Genomic DNA, 26,197 nt, shown 5'->3' on the forward strand with positions numbered 1-26,197 from the left:
CCTGCCCCCTCCATGCACCTGCAGCGCGCCTGCCCCCTCTGTGCACCCGCACCTGCAGCAGGCTCCTGCCCCCTCTATGCACCCGCACCTGCAGTGCGCCTGCCCCCTCTGTGCACCCGCACCTGCAGCAGGCTCCTGGCCCCTCTATGCACCCGCACCTGCAGCGCGCCTGCCCCCTCTGTGCACCCGCACCTGCAGCAGGCGCCTGCCCCCTCCATGCACCTGCACCTGCAGTGTGCCTGCCCCCTCTGTGCACCCGCACCTGCAGCAGGCTCCTGGCCCCTCTGTGCACCTGCACCTGCAGCGCGCCTGCCCGCTCTGTGCACCCGCACCTGCAGCAGGCGCCTGCCCCCTCTATGCACCCGCACCTGCAGCAGGCGCCTGCCCCCTCTATGCACCCGCACCTGCAGCAGGCTCCTGGCCCCTCTATGCACCCGCACCTGCAGTGCGCCTGCCCCCTCTATGCACCCGCACCTGCAGTGCGCCTGCCCCCTCTATGCACCCGCACCTGCAGTGCGCCTGCCCCCTCTGTGCACCCGCACCTGCAGCAGGCTCCTGCCCCCTCTATGCACCTGCAGCAGGCACCTGTCTTCTCTGTGTTTGGGACAAATGAAGGGATGCTTTCTCAACAGATGCTTAATTTTAACATAAACTTATGCTTCCTTTCTATGAATAAGCATATGATATAAATATTTATTTATGGGATTTTTTTTTTAAGACGAAAGAAAGGTGCTGTGGCTCAGGGGTTAAGGCACTGGTGTCCATGCCTGGTATTCAGTTCCCAGAACCCAACTGCTGAAGACTGTCCCTGTCACCACACAGGAACCATATAAATAAATAAATACATATAAAACTAAATACTTTTTAAAGTTAAATATCAGAGAGACTGTTCTGTAATTAAGAGTGTGCACTGCATGCCTTTAATTCCAGCACTTGGGAGGTAGAGGGAGGTGGATTTCTGAGTTCAAGGCCAGCCTGGCCCAAAGAGTGAGTTCCAGGACAGCCAGGGCTACACAGAGAAACCCTGTCTTGAAAATCAAAACAAAAAAAACACAATTTAAAGAAAAGTGCACTGCTCTCCCAGAGGACCTGGGCTCATGACCAGCACACACATGAGTGGTCCTGGAACTGCCTCTTAACTTCAGGTCCAGGGGTTCCAAAGACCTCTTCTGGACTCTACAAGCACTGCAGCTCACCCACACCCTAGACACACTCATGGAGGCTGCCTGTGGTGACACTCCTTTAGTCCCAGCACTGGGGAGGGAGAGGCAGGGAAAGTCTCTATGAGTTGGAGGCCAGTCTGGTTGAGAGAGTGAATTCCAGAATAGCCAGGGCTATGTAGAGACCCTGTCTTAACACCCCCCCAACACACACACACACACACACACACACACACACTCAGGAAAAAGCATTGTGTTAAGGAAACATTGGTAACACTTGCAAACAGACTGCTTATATACTACACACAGCAAGACAGGAGCCAGCAGCAGAGTGAGAAGGAAGGAACCTGCCCTTCAGCACAAAGCATTATGTGGTGTCTAGAGGCGCATGGAGGTGCTGGGTCCACAGGCCTTGCCCCCTGCTCTTTAAGACTGAATTAAAGCCACAGCACAGGGCTGTGGAGCCATCTATCTGCTTGTAAGTCACGTCCTGTCCTGTCCCAGCTGTGGTTTCTACAGCACATGCTATAGAACTCACGCTTCAGCAATTACAGAAGGAATCTGCACTAAGGGCAGGCACATACGTAAATGCACACAGAAGCTGTGTGCATGGTGATCTCGGGGCACACTCGTTGAGTCTGCATGCCTCCTCAGATTAAAAATAAACTGCACAACTGGCAGTCCTCTCTCCTTCCCATTGGTGCTCCTCACTCACAGCTTATAGTATCTAGCTTGTGCTCTTCTGGTTCCTTACTAGGGACTGGCATTGTCTGATCTAGCAACAGAGATGAGGTTATTAATTTTCGATCTTCTTTCATGTGTTGGGATTAAATTTTCTAGTGCAAAACTTATTTAAAATTTCAAATTAATATTTATTAATAATGAGAGTTCTGCCCGCCTGTTTGTACGTGCACATGTGTTTCTGGCGCCCACCAGCATCAGAGGAGGTATTGTGATGCCCTGGGGCTGGAGTTAGGGATGGCTGTAAACCACGTGTATGATCCTGGGACCTCTTCAAGAACAACCAATGTTCTTACCTACTGCCATCTCTGTGGCTTGCTTTCTTTCTCTTTTCTTTCTTTTTTTTTCTTAAGATTTATTTATTTCATGTCTGTGAGCACACTGCCACTGTTTTCAGACACACCAGAAGAGGGCATTGGATCCCACTACAGATGGTTGTGAGCCACCATGTGGTTGCTGGGAATTGAACTCAGGACCTCTGGATGAGGTCAGTCAGTGCTCTTCACCACTGAACCACCTCTCCAGATCCCGTTATTTTTCTTAAAGCACTGCTTCAGTGGAGCCCAGGTGGAATGCACTCAGTGGCTAAGATTGGCGGCACTCTCAAAAGGGTGCTCTGCTCACAGGGCATGCTTAAAAAGTAGTGCAAAACCACCCACGTCGTAGTCATTGATCGACTGTTTTTAATAAGGGTTAGGAGACAATCTTCAAACAGGTTGGAAGCTACTCATCCTTTTAAACTCTTTCCTGTCAAGTGTCAATGTCTAAAGCACTGAAAGTTCAAGGTCAATTTTATCTTTTTAACTAATTTTTCTTCCTCTGAAGTCATATCAAGCTAATGATCTCATGCTCAGGATTTGCAGCTTTCCTGGCCTTCCCTACAAAGTCCACCAGGCCTGCAGTTGCTCAGACCACTCTTTTCACTTGAGGCATCCAGAGCACTGCTGGCTGTAGACACCTTACCTAGTGGTCACCGTGTGATGTGGTACATCAACTATTTCTGCTGGCTTGACTGGAACTGGCAGTCTACCCTTCCAGGAGGTGGTGGCAATTCACACACACACACACACACACACACACACACACACACACACACACACTGACAAAATCAGGAAACAGACACATCGACTTTAAGATGGGAAAATTCTTGAAACAAGACTTGACACACTGTCTGGAGGGAGTGCTCTTTAAAGACCACAGAGGATAAGCACCAATGTGGGCGGAAACAACACATCTGCAGACACTGGCAGACAGCTAGACCGCCAGATTTGGCCATTTTTTAAAAATAAATAACTTTACAGTGACATGTCGGGTTGCAATTACATAAACAACAGAAAATACTAAGACCTAAGTCTACAAGTTTTGTGGGTTTCAAGACCTTATGCAATCAATATTCTGACATCTGTAACACAAATTTGTTCCTATAATGCTGACGCCAGAAACTAAGGGATTACCATCACTTGATGAGTTTTGTTAAGATTTTGAAACAAACTCAGTTGGATTCTTTAGAATAACAATCCTTGAGCCACTGTTTTCTATTTGTGTCTTTTAAGAAAAGCATATTCCTCTCCTTATTAGGGAAAGTCTCATTAGAAAGGCTGAGGTACAGCCTGTTTCATAACCAGGACTTGTAGCTTATGTTAATAGTTCTAAATGTCTAAAGGGCTATTAAATGAAAACCTTAACAATCTCTAGTTAAACAGAATCTTTTAGAAAAAGCTAACCAGGAAGAATCGTTACACATTCCAGAAAATTTTAAATTGGAAAGTAGCATGGCACTTGGAGACAGTCTTACTTATGGAGCCCGGGCTACCCTTGAGCTCCTAAATCCTGTGCTACTGTGCCCAGCATAACCTTCTCAATCGTTTTCTAGAAATGCGTATTTTGCCTACAGGGAAGTATCCACCATTATAAAATGGTGTTAACCACAAAGGAGCTGAAGAGATGGCTTAGGTGAAGCATTCACCACTTAAGCTGGAGGAATTAAATTCTGATCTCAAGAACCCACAAACAAAACTGGGTTCTGTAATGCCAGCCCTGGAAAGGTAGAGGCAAGCAGATCCCTGGGGCTCACTGGGCAGCCAGCGGCCTAGCTGTGTGGGTGAACTCAAAACAGTTAAAGCTACCGAGGAAGACATCCGATGGCGCTGTGTGTGTGTGTGTGTGTGTGTGTGTGTGTGTGTGTGTGTGTGTGTGTGTGAGAGAGAGAGAGAGAGAGAGAGAGAGAGAGAGAGAGAGAGAGAATGCCATACAAACACAAACAGATTCCTTATTAATTCTGACTAGCATGATGAGGACATTTCCCCAAAACTGAGGCAACATTCTCCAAGGACTAGAATTTCCTGAAAACCAAATTATAATACCGGTTAACTATGCTAATGTTATCTTTATCTTCAATTCTTGCATGTCAATCAAGTCCTAACCTAAAGAAACTTAAAGCAAGTCTGAGTGCTCAAGTTCCCAAGGCTGCTGTCCCTCTGTTTTGGTCAATTCTTTTACTCTCTTACTCTCCTGATAGTCAACTTCTGAGTCAAAACTTGTAGCTGCATTAAGATTCCATTTTAATTGCTGAGACAGTGCCTCACATTTTGAAAAATCTGGCACCTGGGTATCTAGCTTCTCCAGCTTAGCTCAGCCAGGCCTGGACTTGAACAGCTACTGTCCTCTGGAAGTGGGGGAGGTTGCTCTGTAGTCTCAGAGGAAGAAGAACTGATTTTAATTTATACATAAACAAGGTCTCACTATCTGGCTCTTGGTGGCCTAGAACTCATCATCCAGATCAGGCTGGCTTTGATCTCCAGATACCTGTCCGCCTTTGCCTGCTGAGTTCTGGGACTAACGATGGGGGAAAAAAGTTTTTTGTTCTCTTCCCTGCTCTTCTTTGGCTCTCCATGGGCAGACTATAGACACACACTACATGCGCCAGGCTTAAGTTATTATTTTTTGTTTTTTTGTTTTTTTGGGGGGACAGGGTTTCTCTGTGTAGCCCTGGTTGTCCCGGAACTCACTCTGTAGACCAGGCTGGCCTCGAACTCAGAAATCCGCCTGCTTCTGCCTCCCAGAGTGCTGGGATTACAGGCGTGCACCACCACCGCCTGGCAAGTTATTATTTTTAAAATAAGTATTCTGATATAAGAATCTAAAAGTTTATTATTAAATACATATCCCCAAAACATTCAAGTTTTTAAAAATTGCAGCATAAGACAAAGTGTGTACACACACAAATATACATTATATACACACATCAAGTTGATCAATGAGACACATTGATCTATCCATGTTCACAAGTTCACAACAGTGAAGTAAACAGCTCCCTGTAGTCTGTGACGGCACAAGCAGGAACTCCTCAGCAAGTCTATCCCCAGCTCCCGGGAAGCCTGCACGCTATCACGGGCAGGACAGAGAAGTTTAGAACATAAATAATGCACAAATTGCCGTATCACGCCTTTTTCCACTTTGTCCCCTTCGTATCTTTTTTCTCAATGACCTAAGACCCATTCCTCCTGACCAAGATAACTCAGAACAGAAATGCAGAAATATGGATGCTCCTGGCAAACCAAAAAAAAAAAAAAAAAAAAAAATCGCCAGTAGTGTTTGTTCCAGTTCTATGCTCACTTTTCCTTGTGGCCATTACCTAATTAAACAAACAAAGGTGGTGTGACAAAAAAAAAAAACTATGAGAGAAAGAAGCATTCTGTCTAGCAACAATATACACATTATTCAACTCCAAATATAAATACATGTAACACTTAGGGAAGCACCAGAAACTCTGCAGTAAGCACTGTGTAACTTACAATGACTATGTTAGGTGGTGACAGACATTTTGCCCAGTGACAAACATCTCTGCGATAATTACTTGTTCATCTGCAGGCATACAGCAAAGGTCAGCCTTCCCCACTGCTCCCCCATGCACAGTGTAGACCACACACTGCTGTGGAAACAGTGTCCTCCCTGCCCTATCTGCTAGGTTTATGACCTGTGCCTAGAACCCACGCATCAGGCTAAGTAAGGCTGCTCCTGAGGCAGAGAACAGGGACTCTAAGCACCCGAGTCTACTTGGTGGTTTAACTCAAAGATCTTGTTAAGGACTCCCTGGGACCTTAAGAAGTCTTAATCTGTTTACTGTCTGACATCAGAGCAAATATTATAATTTTAAAATGAGTTATTCATTCTGTCCTGGACTTGGACACAAACAACCTGTGACTATCCACACCTCGCGACACACAGCAGCAATGGCAGTGGAGCCATATCAGGAGCACAGGTCTTTGAAGAAGGGGTGCAGCAAGGCTGCTTCTGCTGTTATCCTCGAGGCTGGGTTCAGATCCAGAAGTTTATCAAGCAGGTCATAGGCTTCATCAGGTACTGAGTCCCAGCCTTCGCAGTTGGCAGGACAGTCTCTGCGATGACTCCAGCAGCCATCGCTGTCCCTTTTAGACAAGGAATCCTCTGAGTACTGAGCTTGAGAGGCCTGCACATGGGGCGCCTTATGGTCAGTGTTCTCTGAAGCAGCAGGGCCATGGGAAGTAGTCCCCGAAGGACCAGTGGCTGACCTGGGGGTGGCAGAGTCTAGACCCCGTAGTCTCTCACAGAGTGCCCTCAAATCTTGTGCTGGGACTTCTTTACTACACAAAATTGATTTGCCTTAAAGAAAAAAAAATCAATATATCAGAGGCAATTCATGAAAACCACCCAAGTCCAGTCCCGTGTCATCTGAATGTTCTTCTGTATCTGAGAATGAGAGAGAGGGTCGCGTGCCATGTCTCAGTCGTATTCAGAGCAGGGAGAGGAGGAGTGGGGACTGCTGCGCCAGGCCAGGCTTACCTGACTGCCAGCTTCTGTACTTTTACAAGCTGCAGCTCCTCTTCCCCCTCCTAAGCCTGCCTGCTGGCTCTGGGGCTGTCTTTCCCAGGATGCCCCAGTGTGTTAGGATGCACCTGTCTAGCTCAAGAATCATATCTGTGAGGCCTGTATTCCAAAAGTCCTTGTTAAGTTTCTGTTATGACCAGCAAAACCGAATCATTACGTCTACTGTCATAACTAATGAAACATGTCTGTCTCACCTTCAAGTCTGTGAGCTCTTTGAAGATTAAGATGTTTTGAACTCCTCAAACCTATACATTTCCAGGTACACACACCAGATGTAGTTAATGTCTCTATACTAGACCTCCCAAACCCCTACTTATCTGAATAGTCTAGCTGCTATTCTGGAACAATGTATAAGAACTGAACCCTCTTCATGTCCTTCCTCCTTTCTCAACACTGTTCAACTCTGACAGCAAATTCTTTCCTCCAGTAGGATTCTGGCTCTATGACAGTGAGTGGAGCCTGGCCCCAGCTCAGGCAGTCAGAGTGAATCAATTAACAAAGCAGATCTCAGGTTTTTCAAAAGTAAAAATGTCCGGCTGGGGTAACCCGGTGGATCCAGCACTTGTTTCGTTAAGTGTGAGGACTGGAGCTCTCGTCCCCACAGCCTACACAAATGCCTGCTGAGTGTGGAAACCTATAATTGTGCTGCTCAGAAGGCAGAGACAGGAGGCCCGCAGAGAAAGCTGGCTCATAAGAGCGACCCTTTGAGCAAGCTGTGCCTCATGAGTAAGAAGAGCAAGTGAGGGAGGCTCCCGATGTCAGCTGAGGCCTCCACAAATGAGGGAGGCTCCCGATGTCAGCCGAGGCCTCCACAAATGAGGGAGGCTCCCGATGTCAGCCGAGGCCTCCACAAATGAGGGAGGCTCCTGATGTCAGCTGAGGCCTCCACAAATGAGGAAGGCTCCTGATGTCAGCCGAGGCCTCCACAAGCACGCACAACGTGCTTAATACACACACTTTACAAAAACAAATACTTTAAAAATAACATCATGGCTGGAGAGATGGCTCAGTGATTAAGAGCACTGACTGCTCTTCCAGAGGTCCTGAGTTCAAATCCCAGCAACTACATGGTGGCTCACAACCATCTGTAGTGGGATCCGATGGCCTCTTCTGGTGTGTCTGAAAACAGCTACAGTATATTCATTAAAAAAAAAAAAGTGATCGTGTAATGTGTTTAAAGTCACCCATCATGCTATCAGACAGCATTTATGGGCTGGAGAGATGGCTCAGCAGTTAAGAGTACTGACTACTCTTCTGGAGATCCTGAGTTCAAATCCCAAAAACCACATGGTGGCTCACAACCATCCGTAATGAGATCTGACACCCTCTTCTGGTGTGTCTGAGGACAGCTACAACATACTTACATATAATAATAAATAAATCTTTAAAAAAAATAACATCAACTTAATATCAAAGTGAGTCAAGTAAGGACAGAAACAGGTCATCATATACTTCCTTATTATACAGCAACAAAAACTGTATATTTCGCTATTATACGGCAATCATATACTGAATACTTCCCTATTATACAGCAATTATATACTGTATACTTCCCTATTATACAGCAATCATACACTGTATACGTCCCTATTATACAGCAATCATATACTGTATACTTCCGTATTATACAGCAATCATACTGTATACTTCCTTATTATACAACAATCATACACTGTATACTTCCCTATTATACAGCAATCATACACTGTATACTTCCCTATTATACAGCAATCATATACTGTATACATCCCTATTCTGCAAGTAATCATACACTGTATACTTCCCTATTATACAGCAATCATATACTGTATACTTTCCTATTATACAGACATGTGGCTTAAACACTGAGCTGCACACAGAGATTCCTTGAAGGAGTGTGCAGCTTGCCAATAAAGCAATCTGGGTAATAAAAAGCCGCCTTCACATTTCCTAATATAATTACCAGACAGGAAAAAGAGGTGGGCAGGACCAGAGAAAGCAACAGAGACAAATGGACACAAATTAAGTCATGAGGGTGCATATCAATCCAGTTTTACTTTTAAAACTATCTCTTCTTCTTTGCTAGGAAACTCTAGCTAGAGGATAGCAGTACAGTTTATCCCTTAATTTATTAGTTTGCTCTGACATCAAGGGACAAAATTTAGCAAGTCCAAGGCCGTAAATACACATAAATTTTAGCACTTGACCAAGAGTACATTTAAAGTATTGAGGGAACAACCTAATGAACACATTCATCGAGGATATGTTGTCAGGCACTTGTTTCAGCTCCAAGTTTTCTTTGAATTTACTCAGTACAATTCAGTGAGTATTTAAGGCCCACTGCAATGGGCAGGCTCCGCACAACAAGCGAGTCAGCACTCAGGAAACAGCAGACCTGTGGGCACTGAGCCTTCTCCTGCCCTAGCTCAAGGTCATAAGATCTGGCTGAAGTAACTACAGATGCTATACTAGAAAAACCATAAACTGTCACACTACAAAAATGATAAAAGCACCGTAACAGCAAATTCCCAAAAGACTTGTCATGTTATCAACAGACTTGCCCCGGAGCATTTCTCATCAGATATTACTTCATTATAACTTTGATTATCAATGATAGACATTCAAATTCTTTAACACAATGTTTTGCTACTGGCTGACGAACTCCAGATCCCCAACCTTCTCTTAAAGCTGTTCACTGGGAGGCAGAAAGTTTTAAGTGGTTGAGAACATATGTAAACATGCTATTCTTTGTAACGTAATGCTAATTTCGAGACAACACACGTCTCCCTTGTGTGCATCATTTCAGCCTATTAACCTCAAACAACGTGTTCTTATACTAGGTAAGAGGCTCAGCCTGCAGCCAGTGCTGCCGACACTCTTTTGGCAAGCCTGTTGTGACACTCCCCTGAAGACCTACACACAGTGCTCTGGAACGTCAGACCTGAGCAGCTGGTGCTCCACAGCAAGGGCCGCGCAGCCATTCTAACCAAGCACAAGGCGGCCAACCAAGTGTTCCCATTTTCTAAATTGTATTTTCCATGAGTGGGCAGGGTAGGAGCAGATGGGTGAAGTTCTTAAAATTGGTTAGTTAATTCTGATATGTATTCCTGCCTAAGAACCTCTGGTCCTGGGACTGGGCACATAGCAGCTTGGTTATTTTTGAGGAAGGCCAGCTGAGAGTCTGCCCATAACATCCACTGACCTCTGGGAAGTAGAAACTATACTACTACCCGGAGAATAGGAGAATAAACACACATTGTGGCCACTTGAGTTTGGGCTACAAGAGCAAGGCTGAAGTGATTCTCAGGCACCCCACAGAATGTGTTATTGCAGTCTTAACCTGTGTTGCTAATATTTATGCTCATGAGCTGAGTGTGGTATCACATATATGTAATACAAGCACTCCAGAGGCAAAGGTAGGAGGATGCCTGTGAATTCCAGGTGGGCCAGAGGTACACAGTGAAACCCTGTCTCAAAAAACTAAAGAAATTCCATATATGTTTGCACACATGACAATATGCCATAAAAGATCTGTTTCTTCTCTGCTACCCCAACCACAGACACCAAAGGCTAGTAATACACATTTCTGTTATCTTCCTTCACAGTAATCCTTGCTTCAGTGCCAAGTACAATGTTTAATATACAATAGATTTAAACTCACTATTGAAAATGTATAGAATGGAAGACATAGATTACAAAGCTGACATCTAGTTAGCTGACAAAGAAAGGAATGTAAAGTTCAGCCTTAAACACTAGTGTGGGCACAAGGCACTCTGCAGTATACGACGACTGTCCACTCTTTACACACTAGTCACTAGTGCGCTGTGTGTGCTGGGCACACAGCCCTCTATTGTAAACAATTGTCCATTCTATTTAAACAAAGTAACTATCTTCAAGCAAGTGAATAATTTCCTAAGGGTACAAGACTTATGAGTACTGAGTAAGTTTACTTTCCAGGGGAATTTTGTAACATTTATTTAGCAATTTATAGGCGACAATCAAAAGCATATGCCTTGTTCTAGAATGTAAAACTTACCAAAAGCTTTAGCAGCCTGGATGGTTTCCCTGGATCCTCGGATTGTCATAATTTGAGCCAAAGCAGTTAAGTCATCACTGGCCTTGTAAAACGGGTACCGCCCACTGAGCAAGGAAAGGAATATGACACCTGCAGACCACATGTCGATCGCTGTGACAGAAAACACACTTTAAAAACCAGCCTGAAATCCTCGATGTATGATCACCTAAACCAGTAGCTACGGAACTTTACTGAGAACTAACATCATCTTAGAAACATTAAGTTATGACACAAAGGCTCAATTCAACAGGATTCCTTTCAAATAGTTCTAGATTAGGCATTTAAGTTTCTTGGGAGATTCTAAAGTATGACCACAACTCTAACTCAACATTCCTTCTGCAAAATGACTTTCTCTCTTTAACACGCTGGTGAACAGAAATAGTTCATCATCAGAAAATTGTAAATCGACGGGCGGTGGTGGCGCACGCCTGTAATCCCAGCACTTGGGAGGCAGAGGCAGGTGGATTTCTGGGTTCAAGGCCAGCCTGGTCTACAGAGTGAGTTCTAGGACAGCCAGGCTACACAGAGAAACCCTGTCTTGAAAAAAACCAAAAAAAGAAAAAATTGTAAATCAATGCACATTTTATGGGATCAAAGGAAATTCAACAATAGCTATTTGGGAAGAAATCTGGATGCTTTTCGAGATGGTGACTTGGTAGTGCAGGTATTTTCCTTTTAGTGAGACATGCTGAGCATTAGCACAGCCTACCGATGACCGATGACCTCGAGTGTGAGCCCAGCAGCAGAACAGAAACAAAGCCAGGCTGACTCGACCTCTCTCCTAACATCCTAGTGCTAAGTTATTGGGGCTCCCCTGGCCACTCAGCACTGTCCTGTCACTTTCATTTGAAACACTGCCTGCTCCAGCCATCTGTGCTGAGGCTCCTCAGCACCCAATCTCTTCCGCTGCATGTTCTCTGTGGAGTTCCATCCTGCACCGATACCCAGCTGTGTTTCCACCCGGCTCCTTCCCCAAGCTTCAGACTGACTTTGCTCTGTAGGACAGTCCATATGGATGCACCACAAATCTCAAACCAGCTATGCTCAGTGCAATTCTACCTTTCCCTATAAATCAGGTTCTCGTTCATTCTCTATGTGTTTTGGACACACATCCGTGTCCCTCAAGCTAGTTCTGTAAACACCCTGAAGCCTTCCTTCAGTGAGCCTTGTGTTGACAAGCAGAGCCTTCCAAGCAGGCTTGTCACCGGCTTGCCTTCATTTCCACTGTTACAAATGCCCACACTCGGTGCTCCTCACCCTCAGCTGGACCACTGCAGAACACCAGCCTATACAATCTTTCTCCCTGCACATGTGCACTGCCTTCTAGAACACAGCTGCTCTCTTTTCCCTTGAACAGCATCTATAGCACACAGTCCGCGCAGTCGTCCGGGTGCATGGAGTCTACCTCCTGACTCCCACTCTGTACTGAGCAACACTACACTCATGGCTTCTCCGCAGCTCCACTATGCTGTTTCTTGAGTTTCTCGGGTCCTGCTCAATGCTAATCTCCAACTTTATAGTATTTCCTCAGAGGTATCTTTTTTATCACATGACCTTCCTTCCTTTCATAACCTTTTGGATAACAGGTGTCATCAGCAAGTCTGCCCAGCCGTTCTGTATTTATGAGCATGTGTGTCCTAGTGAGAATGCGAGCAGGGGCTCTCATCTTACATCACTAGCAACAGACAGGTGCAGTAAATCCCAGCGACCCTCCTCAGGGTCTCCACGTCCCACTCCAGGACAGCGCAGCCACCTGCCCATTTAACTCAGTGTCTTCTAGGCTCTACACTTTTTGGATTCTAGAAACCTTTTCTCTTTTTCAAAATCTGGTAACTGCTATTGTTACATCAATGAAAACCTACACCTAATCCACAGAGTATTTCTGAAGTACTAAGTAAACAGGTGAGCACTGCGATTCTCACCCTGACAGAAAAGTGACTGAATACAGTGTCCCTGACAGTTGATGGCAAGAATTCTGTGAAATCATCTTTCAGAGGGGCTGAGCAAATACAAACTATGGGGCGGGCAGAGGTGGGAGGGTCATTAAAAAAAAAAAGCAGCATTAAGATCAGAAGTTCCATAAAGAAACACATCATCTTAGACGTGGGACACTGGGCACCAGTAGCAAGGACAAATACTACACCCAGGACAAGTGCTCTGCAGGGTGGGGCGGGGCACTTCTTGAGCTCCATACCTGTCGTCTGATCAGGACGCTTGGTTAGGACCTCTGGCGCTCTGAATCCTGGTGTGCCTGCCCTAGGAGCAACCTGCTGCCGCCTTATGAGGAAGAAATAAGATACCCAGTTATGTTTCAGATGGACTATTAGTAAGGCATAGTGGGACGTGTATTTGATCCCAGCACTTGGAAGACAGAAGCTAGACTAGTCTACTTAGCAAGTTCCAGGACAGCCAGAGCTACTTAAAGAGACCCTGTCTCAAACAAACAAAAAAAATCAAAACAAAACAACAACAACTATGTGAGGTATTAATTTAGTTCACACAAAATTCTGTACTGGTAGCAATATAAATAAAATCTTATAAGCAATGAAAGCTTAATGTGATAAACATTTATTCCCAAAACCCCACACCCTGGCCTAATCCTTATGCCCTGGCCTTATCCCAGAAAGATTTCAACACAATTTCCAAGTATAAAAACAGATGGTAGATAATAAAAACCATAATAGAAAAATGTACTTCAACGGGAATTCATATAAAACCTCCTTTGTTTGGAGCCCTGAGTTACTGATGCACTCATGCACATGTGTGTCTGACTTAGTCAGGAACCATCTATAAAACGAAGCCTGAGGGAGACCTGAAGGCTGAGAGCAGCAGAGTCCGTCCCTCGGTCCTGGTTCCTGAGCTCGGGTGGGCGAGCACCAAGGACAGAAACAATGCCTTCTGCAAACACAGGTCTTCGGGGCCACCCACCCAGCTGCACTCAGCAAACCGTGGTGATTTCCAGAGAAAGTGCTTTTGCCCGATGAGTGCATGTCAAGCTATCCTCTCCCTGCACTGCTGTGACAGGGTTCATATTATTCCCTTTCCCTCACTAAACCAATATCCCACAGTTATTTCAATTGCTAATCTCTTCTGGCTGCACGCGGGGGCTGTCCAGCACCACAAGGACATGTTACCTCGACAGGCAAATGCTGCAGACTCTATCTGTCCCATAGCAGTCGCAGGTGAGGGCAGCCGGGCAGGACCTGGCAGTTTCTCTCATCACGCTAGTCATAGCTTTTGTAGAAATGGACGTCTTTTTTGTTGCTAGCTTTCTTGATATTATGTCCACAGTCTTTGATTGCTTGATGAGCTACAAAAGACGTGACATTTAACACGATGCCTTCAAACACGAGCATGCTAAAAGCAGTGTCAGAAGCATGAGCTCCATTCAAAACTGCTGCCAGTGCCACTGGATCAAAGTCTATGAAAACATTTTAAGGCTGCTGGACACGGTTGTACATGTTAATAACAGCACAACTAGGGAGGCTGAGGCAGGAGGATTCCAAGTTTGATGGCAGTCTAGGCTATGTAGTAAACCCTGTGTCTCAAAAAAAAGTTTATAGACTTTTTTGAGGTTTTCTGTCAAATAACATTAAAATTTACTAATTAGCTTAGCAAACATTTGACATTTGACTGAACTTCCCAACACACTAGAGAAACATTGTAACAGTTCCTGATCACTAAGGTCTGCCTCCAAGTCACAGCTGTAACCATGGGTACACTGCCTACACCAATCTGCTGTCACACAGGGTACCCAGGCCGACTAAAAGCATCCGACCTGAGGGCACTTTGCAGGAATCTTTACACTACTGACTGTGTGATGGAACCGTGAGGTCCTGTGAGCTCACATGGTGAAGTCTAGCCTTGCTTTGAGTCCTATAGAGAAAGAACAACAATAGATAATCAAAAAATTCTACCATACAAAATTCAGAGAAAGATTTAAGATTGACTTTTGAGTAAATGCTTGACGCATCAATAGCTCTGCCAAAGCCAGACTACTACACGCTACCTAGCGGGCCCCTGGACCTGCCGGTGTGGGCCTGCCGAGCTGAGCTATGACGCTGCAGTACTTACTTTCTCTGCAGGGCTGTCATGTGAAATGGAGCTGTGTATATTGAAATTTCTTTCTCCAAAAACAGAGCGCTGGACAGAAAGGCCTACAGATCCCTCCTACAATACCAACAAAAACAAGGAGAATTAAGGGTTATATCTGTAACACTTTCTGCCAGCTGTCCTCTGCCAGTTTTGAAAGACTACGGTGACAGCCAAGACAGTCTCAGGCATCAAACACTGTGAAAGGAGACACAGTCTAGGCAAAACTCTGCACCCACACAACTTTACCACAGCCCCGCCCCCAACACTAAAAATGCTTGAGGCCACCGACACAGGTGTTTCCTTTTCCTGGGCAGTCAAAATGGAGATAGACACTTCAGAATTTGCCCTGTCATAATGCTCTTTAAAGAGAAAGAGGATATAACTAATTTAAATTTTGTAACATAGAATTTTTGTTTTATCATATAGTGTAATCTCTAATTGCAAACTATAAGCTGACAAAGTAGAAATTTTTAGTTTGAAACAGAATGAAACTGATTCAGTAACACTCTTATTAACTAACCAACTAAGATGTGTAGCATAGGTCTGTAAAAGCTTCTTAATCACAAGTGCTATCCTAGCATTAGATCTCCCTCTGTTGGCTGATGGAAACATTCCTAAATGTTCTTATTGAAGATGTAAAAGGTAGCACCTTTCCGTCTTTTCCTTGCTTAATTTGAGTTTGTGTGCTTGCGTAGGACCTTTTGACACAAGCTTTTGTGGCACACTGCTGATCCACACTCTTAGGAGCCGGGCGACTCAGTGGGCCTCTGGGGCCGATGACTCCATGATTCTTGTTTCGTGAACAGTCTTCCTGCTGAGCCTCAGACTGGACAAACTTGAGCAGCTCTATTTTTGTGTCACGGGTTCCTTGGGCCAAACCGAAGTCCACCAAGGCATACCTTAGAAGCAAATGAAGTATTATCACCCTCCTAGAGAGATTCAATCTTGCTGTCAAGTCACATTCAGAAACTAATTCATTCTAGAACAATTAAGAATGTACAATATTCCTTTAAAAAAGAGAAGAAAAAAGAAAAATTCCCAAGTACTTAACAGCTAAGGCTGTCCTTGGACCAACTAGCCGAGCACTGTGTGTCCCCTCCTGGCCTGTACTGAGAAGAGGCAGAAGACACAGCAGAGACTAGCAACAGAACCTTGGGTTGTTCAGTAGTGGAAAAGATGGTGTAACAGAAGAAAATTTCTAACTAAGCAACAAGGGATAGGGAATACTTTTAACTCCTTACCACCCTAAGAATGATATATAACATAAATGCTGTTTTTAGCTTATAAGGTCTCTTCCATATATAATCAACAAAAATACTCATATAACAACTTTGGCTTTCACACAGAAAATGAATTATGTGGTCCAACGTTCTCAATAAAACAAAAATAGAAAGCCTAGAAACAAGGGCTAGAAGGTCAAAACAGGCCAGATTCCAAGTTCCTTCTATCTAAGGGCATATCCCGTGATGCGCATTGTGCTACTAATGTGATTTTATTTTCCTCCTTCCATTTCCTCTCCCCAGACACAAGAGAAACATGAACAGAGTCAATGTGAACATTACAATCTAAGAGATGGGCTCACAGTGTCAGTTCAACTGCTAATCTTTTCTGGGATTCTTCGTACTCACTTTTTCAGGCGTCTATTGTATAAAAAATTGCTGGGCTTCACATCACGGTGAACAATACCAAACTGATGAATCCGTTTCAAAGCTATGAAAAGATTAAACATATATTCCCGAACTTCTTGGAAGGAAAGAGAATTCAAAATGTCCTAAAATAAAGTTATGAGTGAGGTCACAAAATTGTTTCAATTTAAACACTTAGCTGATTGAAGTTCAAAACTATTAAAACTTACCAAAAAAGACTCATGTTCCAGATACGGCATAGCGATAACCACATGGTCGTTTTTTCTGAAGCAGTATTTAACTCCCATGACGTTGTCTTGCCCCCTATTGGAAAATGCACAGTGAACTTTAGAGGGAAGGTCAAACACACTGCAACTTAATGCCTATATATATATATATATGTATATATGTATATATATATACATATATATAATTATTTTAGCAATGTATATATTCTTACACTAGAAAACGAAAATCACACTCATGAATATATTTAACTGCCATGTAAAAGATAAAAATTTTCAAACTAAAATAGCACCAGTAACAAGGTTACTATAACAATGCAAACATGAGATATCTGCAGATAACAATACTTACTAGCAAATAAGATATGATTAGTAATAGATTTTAAAATAAGTAACACTCATTGACCACCTCTGTGACCAGCCAAGCTTTGGTCCAATTATTTTATACCTATTAATAAACTCAATCTTAATGACCTGCTCAGCCCTAAATGGGACATCTCTATGTTAATCCTGTCAGAGCCCAGAGAGCTACACACACAGAAGAGCACAAAGATCTAAGAGCTAGAGGAGACAGGTGACTCCAAGGACACAGTGTCTTCCAGATACAACAGGAATGAAACGTGCATAAACTCACAGATACTGGGGCAGCATGCACAAGTTCAAGTCAGATGGCCCCAACACTGCAGGGGAAGAGGGAATAAGAAATGGACTCCCACCTCTACCCAAGAAACTATCCTGCAACTGACACTAGCTTGCAAAGGAAAAGTTAGTTTTCTCCAGTGGAGTCTTACCAGGTATGTTGACACCCTTAGAGGTAGGCCCCGTGTCCAGCAGTAGATGGCCAACACAGAGCAAGCAAGCAAACGAAAAGGACTCAACTTATTTTTGTAGACACATACTGCTTTGCTTGGGGTCCTTGTTTTGGTCTTACTAGTCTTTGCCTTATGTGCTATGGTTTCTGACTGTGTGTGTGTGTGTGTGTGTGTGTGTGTGTGTGTGTTTCTCTTGTGGTTTTTCTTTCTTTTAGGTTTTTTTGAAACAGGGTCTCTCAATGTAGTCCTGGCTGTTCTGGATACCAGTCACTCTGTATACCAGTCTGGTCTAGAACTCGTGACATCTGCCTGCCTCTAACTCCCCATACCTGGTCTTCTGTTTGCCGGTCTGCTTTCTACTGGGAGAAAGGATGTGGAGTGGGGTGCATGGGACAGTCCTAGAAGGGACTGGAGGGAGGGGAAACCATGAGCAGAACATACTCCATGCAAAAATTTTCTGTTCAAACAAACAATACCCCAGGCTCACAACCTCCTCATGGGAAAGGTCACCCTCCGATATTTTTACAACAAGAAAATGATGTGAGGGGCTAAGAGCATCTCCAATGTCACAGAAGTTGCTAAATCACAAAAGCATGGTTTGAATGCTGGAGGGTTTCCTCTAGATATATATCTTACTCGATATGCCAGACCCTGGACTGGCAGATCTGGGTTCTATAAGCAAGCCAGTAAGAAACTTCACTCCATGGCCTCTACATCAGCTCCTACTTCCTGACCTACTTGAGTTCCAGTCCTAACTTCCTTTAGTGATGAACAGAATAAACCCTTTCTTCCCCAACTCGTTTCTTGGTCATGGAGCAGAAACCCTGACTAAGACAGTTCCACCAAGGCTGCAGCTTGGGAACAGCTGGTCACATCACATCCACTAAGGAGCAGAAAGCTTTCTCCTGTTTACACAGTCCAGGATCCCTCCAGGGAATGATCCTGCCCAGTTAAAATGGGTCTTCCTGCACCAAATAACCTAACTATGATAATCCATCAAAGTCTCAGAAACTATCTTTATTCTAGAATCTAAATGATTCCTCACAGGTATGCCTGGAACCTTGTCTCTAGATGATTTTAGATCCTGTCAAATCGAAAAAACATTAACCATGACATCTTTCAAAGTGGGAAATCAACTTGCAGGGAAAAAAAGGGGTAGGAGGATATTTTGTTTTGTTTGGTTTGGTCCTGAATCTCACTATAGCTCAGTCTGGTCTAAACACTCATAGCAATCCTCCTGCCTTGGCCTCCCAGGTGTTGGGAATAGAGGCATGCCAGATTCAAATGAATGTTTATGTACTTGGTGAGAGGCACAGTTTAGGAGTAAAATGAAGATGCAGAGGACAATAAATAAGTGTCTGGAGGATGATATATACATGTCTGGATGATATGATATATACATGTCTGGCTTGAGCAACTGAGGAGATAGATGCAGATATCTTCTGCACACAGGCAGATGAGAACATTTACTGGAATGGTTATTTTCTGGCCAGGGAAAGCAGATCAAAATTAAGTAGTATATGTGCACATCCATGTATGGGTGCAATATACAGAAAGACATATGCCACATGATCTTATTCATGTGAGGATGCCAAAAAAGCTAATCTCACAAAAAGTAATGTAGTATCACTAGAGGCCAGTAGTGGGCAGGGGCTACAGGAAGATGGATGACGGTTATGAATGCACTGGTAGGAGCAGCAAGGCCGCATGTTCTGGCACACTGCCGAGTGTCTAGAGCTCAGAATAACTGATTATACATTTAATATGAAGGTTTGAAACACGCAGAAGAGATAAATCTTCATAGAGATATAATTATTAGTAACTCTGATTTGATCATTATACATTATCTGCATGTATAAAATCATTACATCATAATCTGTATTGGCACACTGGGAAACTTAAGAAATTTGGTCATTAAAGAAAGCAAAGGACCCCTGGGCAGTGGTGACGCACACTTTTAATCCCAGCGCTCGGGAGGCAGAGGCAGGCGGATTTCTGAGTTCAAGGCCAGCCTGGTTTACAGAGTGAGTTCCAGGACAGCTAGGACCTTACAGAGAAACTCTGTCTCAAGAAACAAAACAAAAAACAACAACAAAAAAAAGAAAGCAAAGGACCAATAGTGCTACCAGAAGAGTGGACAGCTCAGTACAGGAGCAGGCCACCATGCCCACAGTTGACAGGATTAACCTAGCAGAAAGAAACTCAGAGGAAACATATGCCAAATGACTCTGCTCTAAGAAAGACACAGGAGACAAGGCTATCAGAACTAAGGCATCAAACAGTTCTTCACATTAAGAACAAGTCCAGACCGTAAGCCAAGGCTGACTATTGACCAGGAAGGAAGGTTATAAATACATGGAGTAAGAAGAGGATGCCAGGCTAGGCCTCAAGAAAAATCCTCTCTAAAAGGATTAATAGCAATTTAAGCATCACGAGGTACAGGGCATTAGCCAAGAGCAACAATTAGCTGACACTGTAATTCAGGCACTAACTCAGCATCATTCCCGTTAAGTTCTGTAAATACTATAAACTGCACGTAGCCTGTTCCATGAACCGCCTTTAAATGCCTACCCTGCAACTGTCAGACACTGAAGCTCTGCTGCGATCCTCACAGGATGACTTGTGGGAATTAGGTGTTTCAGCGCAATTTTCTCTTCATGTCCTTCTTGCAGTTGTGCTGTGGCCAAATAAACAGAGCTGAAGGTGCCTACGAAGCAATCGAGTAAATATCCCAATGTCAGGCTTAAAAATGCTAATAAGACGGTTCTGTCAAGAGACTGCCAAGTGCCCTATCAGCACACTAAGTTGTGACTATTTTACCTATACAGTTACTACTTTCATTCTGATTAAAACTTGTTATCACAGTTACTAACATTATAATGTTTTCAACTGTTTAACAATAGTGGAACATACCTATAACTTACCTTCTCCAATTTTGTCCTTAATTTTAAACACACTGACAAGCTGTGGCACAGCTTCACAAAGCTCCTCGATATCTCTTTTAACACCTACGATGGAAGTTAGAATTAATAAGCTATAGTAAGGGTTCTGTTGCTCATGGTGGTTTAGGTCAGAGTCTTTTTACAGCCTAAGCTGGCCAAGGCTTATGATCCCCCCCACTTCTGCCTCCCAAGTACTATTGTTGGAATTTGTCACCATTAACTAGCTTATAATTTCTTAGGTTAAAAAAATAAAGCAATGAATTATATTTTAAAATAGGTAATTGACCACAAAATCATAACATTAAAACACCATAGAGTTGCTAATAAATTGCTAGTCACAAAATTTTAACTAGCAGGAAAAATAAAAAGTCTGAAAATTAAACACAGCAACTGTGTATTGTACTAGAGGCACACACTAAGATACAGTCAGTACACACCTGGCCTTTAAGATGAAAATGCTAAGTTTAAAGCAAAAAAGACTAAAGCTGGCGAGGCAGTGCTGGGATCCCTAGATGGCAGAATCAGGGCACCACGCGACAGTCCTGAAAACAACTCCCTCAGCAGAGACAAAAATCTTATAGGCTGGAAAGTTTTGAGCACAGAATGGTCCGTCTATCCTCAGAACGACAGTCTTCTAAAGTTCTCTAAATTGTGGGGAAAAGTCATTTAATGTATCCCCAAAGTTAACAGCACACTCTATCTCAGATTTCAGAAAAAACACTAATTTTAAATATAAAAGTATGCATAGTTAAAATAAGTGGAAGCAGTAACATAAAATCTAATACCCATTTAAAAAAAAGAACCAGGTAAGAATCTTCAGGTTCTACTGCAGAATCGAGGCTAAGATGAGCCATGTTCTCATAACCATCCTCCATTCATGAACATTCTTGTCTCAGAAAGGCTTTTCTCCCTGTAGCAGTGTGGCCAGAACTCAGGGCTCCCCCTGGGCAAGCGCTACTCCACTCGTAATGCTCAGTTTCTCCGACGGTCTGGCAATGCAGCTCACACCAAGTCTGGAGCTTGGAATCTTCCTACTTCTTCCTGAATGCTGTGACTCCTGGCACATGCTACTGCTTGGGCCTCAAACCTTCAGCAGTCTGATGTTGGCAGAATAAGAATGAACATCGTGCCAGGCATGGTGGCACACATCTTTAATCCTACACTAAAGAGGCAGAAGCAGGCATCTCTATGAGTTCAAGGGTAGGCTGGTCTACATACCAAGTTTAAGGGAGCAAGCTAGGGCTTACAAAGTGAGACTCTCAAAAAGAAAAAAGGATGGATTTTTCCCCCAGATATGGAAACCTAATCAGAGAAGTGAATCATTTGCTCAGCTTCAGAGAGGCGCCACCGATGCTTACCAACATTCTCGAAGTCACTGCCTTTAAAAGTGAGTCATGAACAAGCCCGTGCAGGGGGCTTCTCCAGGGACTGAGTGTAGGGAAGAGGAGGGTTCTCACTCACAGCTGCAGCAAGAGTATGAGTGCATATACGACTGGGGACAAGAGACAAGGGCGGTGGCAGAGAAATGCCTCTGAGGTGACAGCAAGCCTTCAGAGGGTAAACCCAAGATGGGTTACATTTCAATGTGGAAAGAACTAAAGAGGACATTTTAGGAAGAAGGAACGGTGTCTTCAGAGACACTGAAAAGCTAACAAAATACAATGAAATATAAAAAAAAAAAAAGGATAGCAGTACTTGAGGAGTGATACACAAGATGGTCCTCTGGCCTCTACATGCATGTATGCATATGTGTGTTGTTTACATAGACACAGAGCTGCACACACTCACACAGACACACACAAACAAATAAACACACAGACATACACAATACTAAAGGACTAAATAGTGTAAAATACTTTGGCTTTCAAAATTTCCCAAATTTTCTTCACTAAGCATGAGTCAACAATACTACTAAACAAAGGGCTTTGCTATTCATTTGCTCCACCAAGTACTTACTTTATATCATTTATTTATATCAAGCCCCTACTGTGTGCTGAATCCTCTTTGGTTCTGCTATGCAAAGGCAGTCAAAATGTTCCAAACTCCCCCCAAAACAAACAAAACAACAACAGCAGTAAAACTTCAATAGGAGTTAGATAAAGCCCAGGTACATGATGGTCTCACGTTCTGATGTACAGTATGTCCAGACCTCATCAGTCTTAGTCTTTACTGAAGTTATATTTCTAATACAGTGAGTCACATCGATGGCTCGATGGCTCAATGGCTCAGCTGTTAAGAGCACTGACTGCTCTTCCAAAGATCCTGAGTTCAGTTCCCAGAAACCACATGGTGGCTCACAACCATCTGTAATGGCATTCCATGCCCTCTTCTATTGTGTCTGAAGACAGTGACAGTGCACTCATATACATAAAAATAAATATATTTTAAAAAAGTTTCACACTAAAGAGTCCTATATAGATAAAATTTCAGCATGCTTTATAAATTATTATGGGCACCATTTGTAATGTCCTATGTTGTATTACATAAAAGTTACAAAACTTTTCAAACAGGAAATAAAATCCATCCTATTAATCTACCAGATATTCAAGATATTAAAAAAGGAGTATTCCCCTGAAAATAATTCTAGAACTAGATCAGATTCATGCATGTGTGACCCCTCTAGTTAATGAACAATGTGTACAAGAAACCAAACTGAATATGGAATACTAAATGCTTGCACTGTGTGTATATTTATTAATTAAAAAGAAAAGCCAGACTGAAAAACAGGCTATTGTTTTAAAAATTTTAAAAAGGAAAGGGGAAACTAGGTAACAGCAGTATTTCAAGATTAATCGAACAGCATATGAGACTGGGAATCTGCAGAGAAATGGAAGTAGACAGACTAAGTTAAGAAAATCAGTGGTACTTCAACAAGGAATGAGTTCGTGTGGCAGACACGGACCAGGACAAGCACAGCAGCATACACAGCCTTAACATGGACAGACAGCAGGAGGACTGCACACAGAGTGAGCACAGGATAGGTGGAAGAGGACTCCCAAGTTTTTAAGTCCTGAAGTAACAGTGTTGTTCATCACCAGGATGAGGGCCACTGCAAAAGGCACTCGTTCTAACAATAAGGAACAGTTCAGTTTTAGCCAGAAGTTAAATAGCTTTTTTAAGTGGGGCTAAAGCTTTGAGGGGGTATATAAATAAGTGTGTACCATAAATTGAAAGTCAAAGTTAGTATCCTTTTGGACGAGCCTAAATTTTCTTAGGACAAAGACAATGGCTAGCTTTTAGGAAAGAATACAGTCAACTGGAAGTTCGTTTACAAACATGTATGTCAGGTGAACACTACCACATGGGCACTGTGCACAGTGTGTAAGAAGAGATACCCCGTTTCTTGGGGTGAGTCTGAGGCAGGGTTGAACTCCTGATCCTCTACCTCCACCTGGGTTTATAGATGTTTACTACCATACCCTGCTGAAGGTACACAGTATGGGATTTTCCATCACCTTCTAAACTAGAGTCTGTGGTAGAGCTACATTTCACTTTACGAAGATTAGTGACTTGGTGCTGTATCACAGTTACAAACATTCCATTTGTTTCTGCCTGTGAATTCTGTTTATGAATCCTTAATCCCTTCCCCACCAATTCCTAAAACCAAGCTTTACATAGTAAGGCTACAGTGGGTCTGGAAGAAAAGTCAGGTGCACCGAGTGTGTTTTCCTAAAAGGCCACTAATGCTTGGACCTAACCAACGTCCTCTTAAAGAACAAAGCTGGCCTCCAATCCTCTTAAAATGAGATCCAGTCCTAAATCCAGATTTCTTGATATGATGTGGACATGTACAATCCGATGTAAACATACAACTCAAGTTTATATAAGTCAGGTGTATGGTTTTCCGGTTTATTTCTGGGAGTGTAATTTAATTACATTTCTTCCTTTCCCTTTCCTTCTAGTTTTTTTTTTTTTTTAACTAATTAGAAGATGCAGACTGGGACTTCAGAACTGTGCAACCGTGGCATTAAGCACATACCTGAATGTTTAACACTCTGCTCATATTTTTTTAAAGAGTCATCAGCCGGGCACCTGTCACAGCCACGCAGGGGAGAAAACGCCATTGGCTCTTCCATCTGAGTCCCCAAAGAGACTTCCACAAGGCGCGACTGGGACGCAAAGAGCAGGCTACCGAGTCATGTGCACAGGCGTGAGCAGCAGCTGTGAAAATCACAACACAGTGAGAAGGGCGAAGGAGCTCACCCAAGCAGGCACGCAGCAAACCACCTGCCCTTCAGGAGATCACACTAAAACCCGCACCATATGCTCAAGTCCCAGCTAGGGAGGCGACGCTGCCACTGCCTGCGGCGAGCACTGGGGCGGGGACAGGTGGAGCGGGCGGCAGCCCGCTGGGGATCCCCCGGGGCTGAGGGGGCCCGACGGCGGTTTGCCCGGGAGGGAGTCGCTCGCCAAGGAGTAGCCCTCCGCCCGACTTGGGCCAACTGAGGGCGGCTCGGTGCCAACGGAAGAATGAATGAATGGGCCGGCCCTGGGCGAGCGGGCAGGGAAGACGGTCCGCCAGCGCCAACGGGAAGTTCAGTGCGCAGGCGCACCTCTTCCCGCCGCGGGATGCTCGCAGGGCGTCACGATCAGGCACTCGTCCCCGGCCCCTCGCCGTCCACGGCTGTGGGACAAACTGTCGGAAACTCACGGTTCACGGAAGTTAGGACGTCCGCGGTCGCTGCCTCCGGGAGCGTCCCACTGAGCCGGTCGGCCAAACGCGCCTGCGTGATTCTTCCCGCGCTGCTTTGAATTGCTCATGCGCACTCGGAAGTCCTCGGCGCCTGCGCAGGAGGCGTGGTCTTTCCAGGACCCGCTCCATGGAGGGCTCAGTAGTCCTCTGCTAAGCCACAGAACCCAGGGTTTAAAAAATAGCATTGGCGAGAGCTCGCCCCGCTCGCCCGGTCCTCGGCGTTCTGTCTCGGCCTCACATTGTGGTCACAACACGCTGGACACTTCTCGGGCAGAAGGCACTTGGTTGAGTCCGGTTTAACTTTTCTCCACTAACAATAAAAAATGTAACTAATTAAGTGGTCTTGGGTTGGTCTCATTCTCCCAGATGACCATAAAGGAAATAAAATTCTAGCAGAGTTCAGAAATGAGATGGAGAGAAAAGGAATCTGCATAGCTTTTGTGAAAATGATCCCTGCTACCTGGACTTCACATCTTAACAAATTCTGGAAAAATATGGATGACACAAATGTTGTAATTATTTATGGTGACACTGATTCTTTAGAAGGTCTAATGAGAAATATTGGGCAAAGGTTGTTGACATGGAAAGTCTGGGTCATGAACGTTGAACCTCATGTTACTGACTCTGCTGATTATTTCATGTTAGACTCATTCCATGGAAGCCTCATTTTTACACATCATTATACAGAAAGATTAGAGTTTACAAATTTTATTCAAACAGTTAATCCCTACAAATACCCAGAAGATATTTATCTTCCTAAGTTGTGGCATTTGTTCTTCAAGTGTTCATTTTCTGACATTGGTTGTCAACTTCTGAACAACTGTCAGGTCAATGCTTCTGTGGATTTATTGCCTCATCACATACTTGATGTGTCCATGAGTGATGAGAGTACCAGCATATATAATGCTGTGTATGCTGTGGCTCACAGTCTCCATGAGATGAGACTTCAACAAGTACAGATGCA

General features: G+C 43.9%; 1 protein-coding gene across 2 annotated transcripts; it reads right to left on the reverse strand.

The window, feature by feature from the left end:
* Positions 1 to 5,033: 5,033 nt before the first annotated feature.
* Cdc7 (cell division cycle 7) lies at positions 5,034 to 25,297 on the reverse strand. Of its 2 annotated transcripts, none has more exons than XM_052198806.1 (12): positions 25,192 to 25,297; positions 24,520 to 24,701; positions 20,523 to 20,606; positions 20,170 to 20,305; positions 16,772 to 16,865; positions 16,545 to 16,687; positions 15,566 to 15,815; positions 14,896 to 14,991; positions 13,956 to 14,131; positions 13,016 to 13,098; positions 10,783 to 10,932; positions 5,034 to 6,542 (listed from the first exon to the last, which is right to left on the reverse strand). In XM_052198806.1, the coding sequence occupies exons 2-12, from the start codon at positions 24,614 to 24,616 to the stop codon at positions 6,151 to 6,153; spliced, it is 1,701 nt and encodes a 566-aa protein (XP_052054766.1). In that variant the 5' UTR covers positions 24,617 to 24,701; positions 25,192 to 25,297; the 3' UTR covers positions 5,034 to 6,150. The 2 variants fall into 2 exon arrangements, with proteins under 2 accessions (XP_052054766.1, XP_052054767.1); XM_052198807.1 differs by lacking the exon at positions 25,192 to 25,297 and adding an exon at positions 24,801 to 25,071.
* Positions 25,298 to 26,197: the final 900 nt, after the last annotated feature.

Source organism: Apodemus sylvaticus, chromosome 11 (genome assembly GCF_947179515.1).
Source record: "Apodemus sylvaticus chromosome 11, mApoSyl1.1, whole genome shotgun sequence".
Lineage (NCBI taxonomy): Eukaryota > Metazoa > Chordata > Mammalia > Rodentia > Muridae > Apodemus > Apodemus sylvaticus.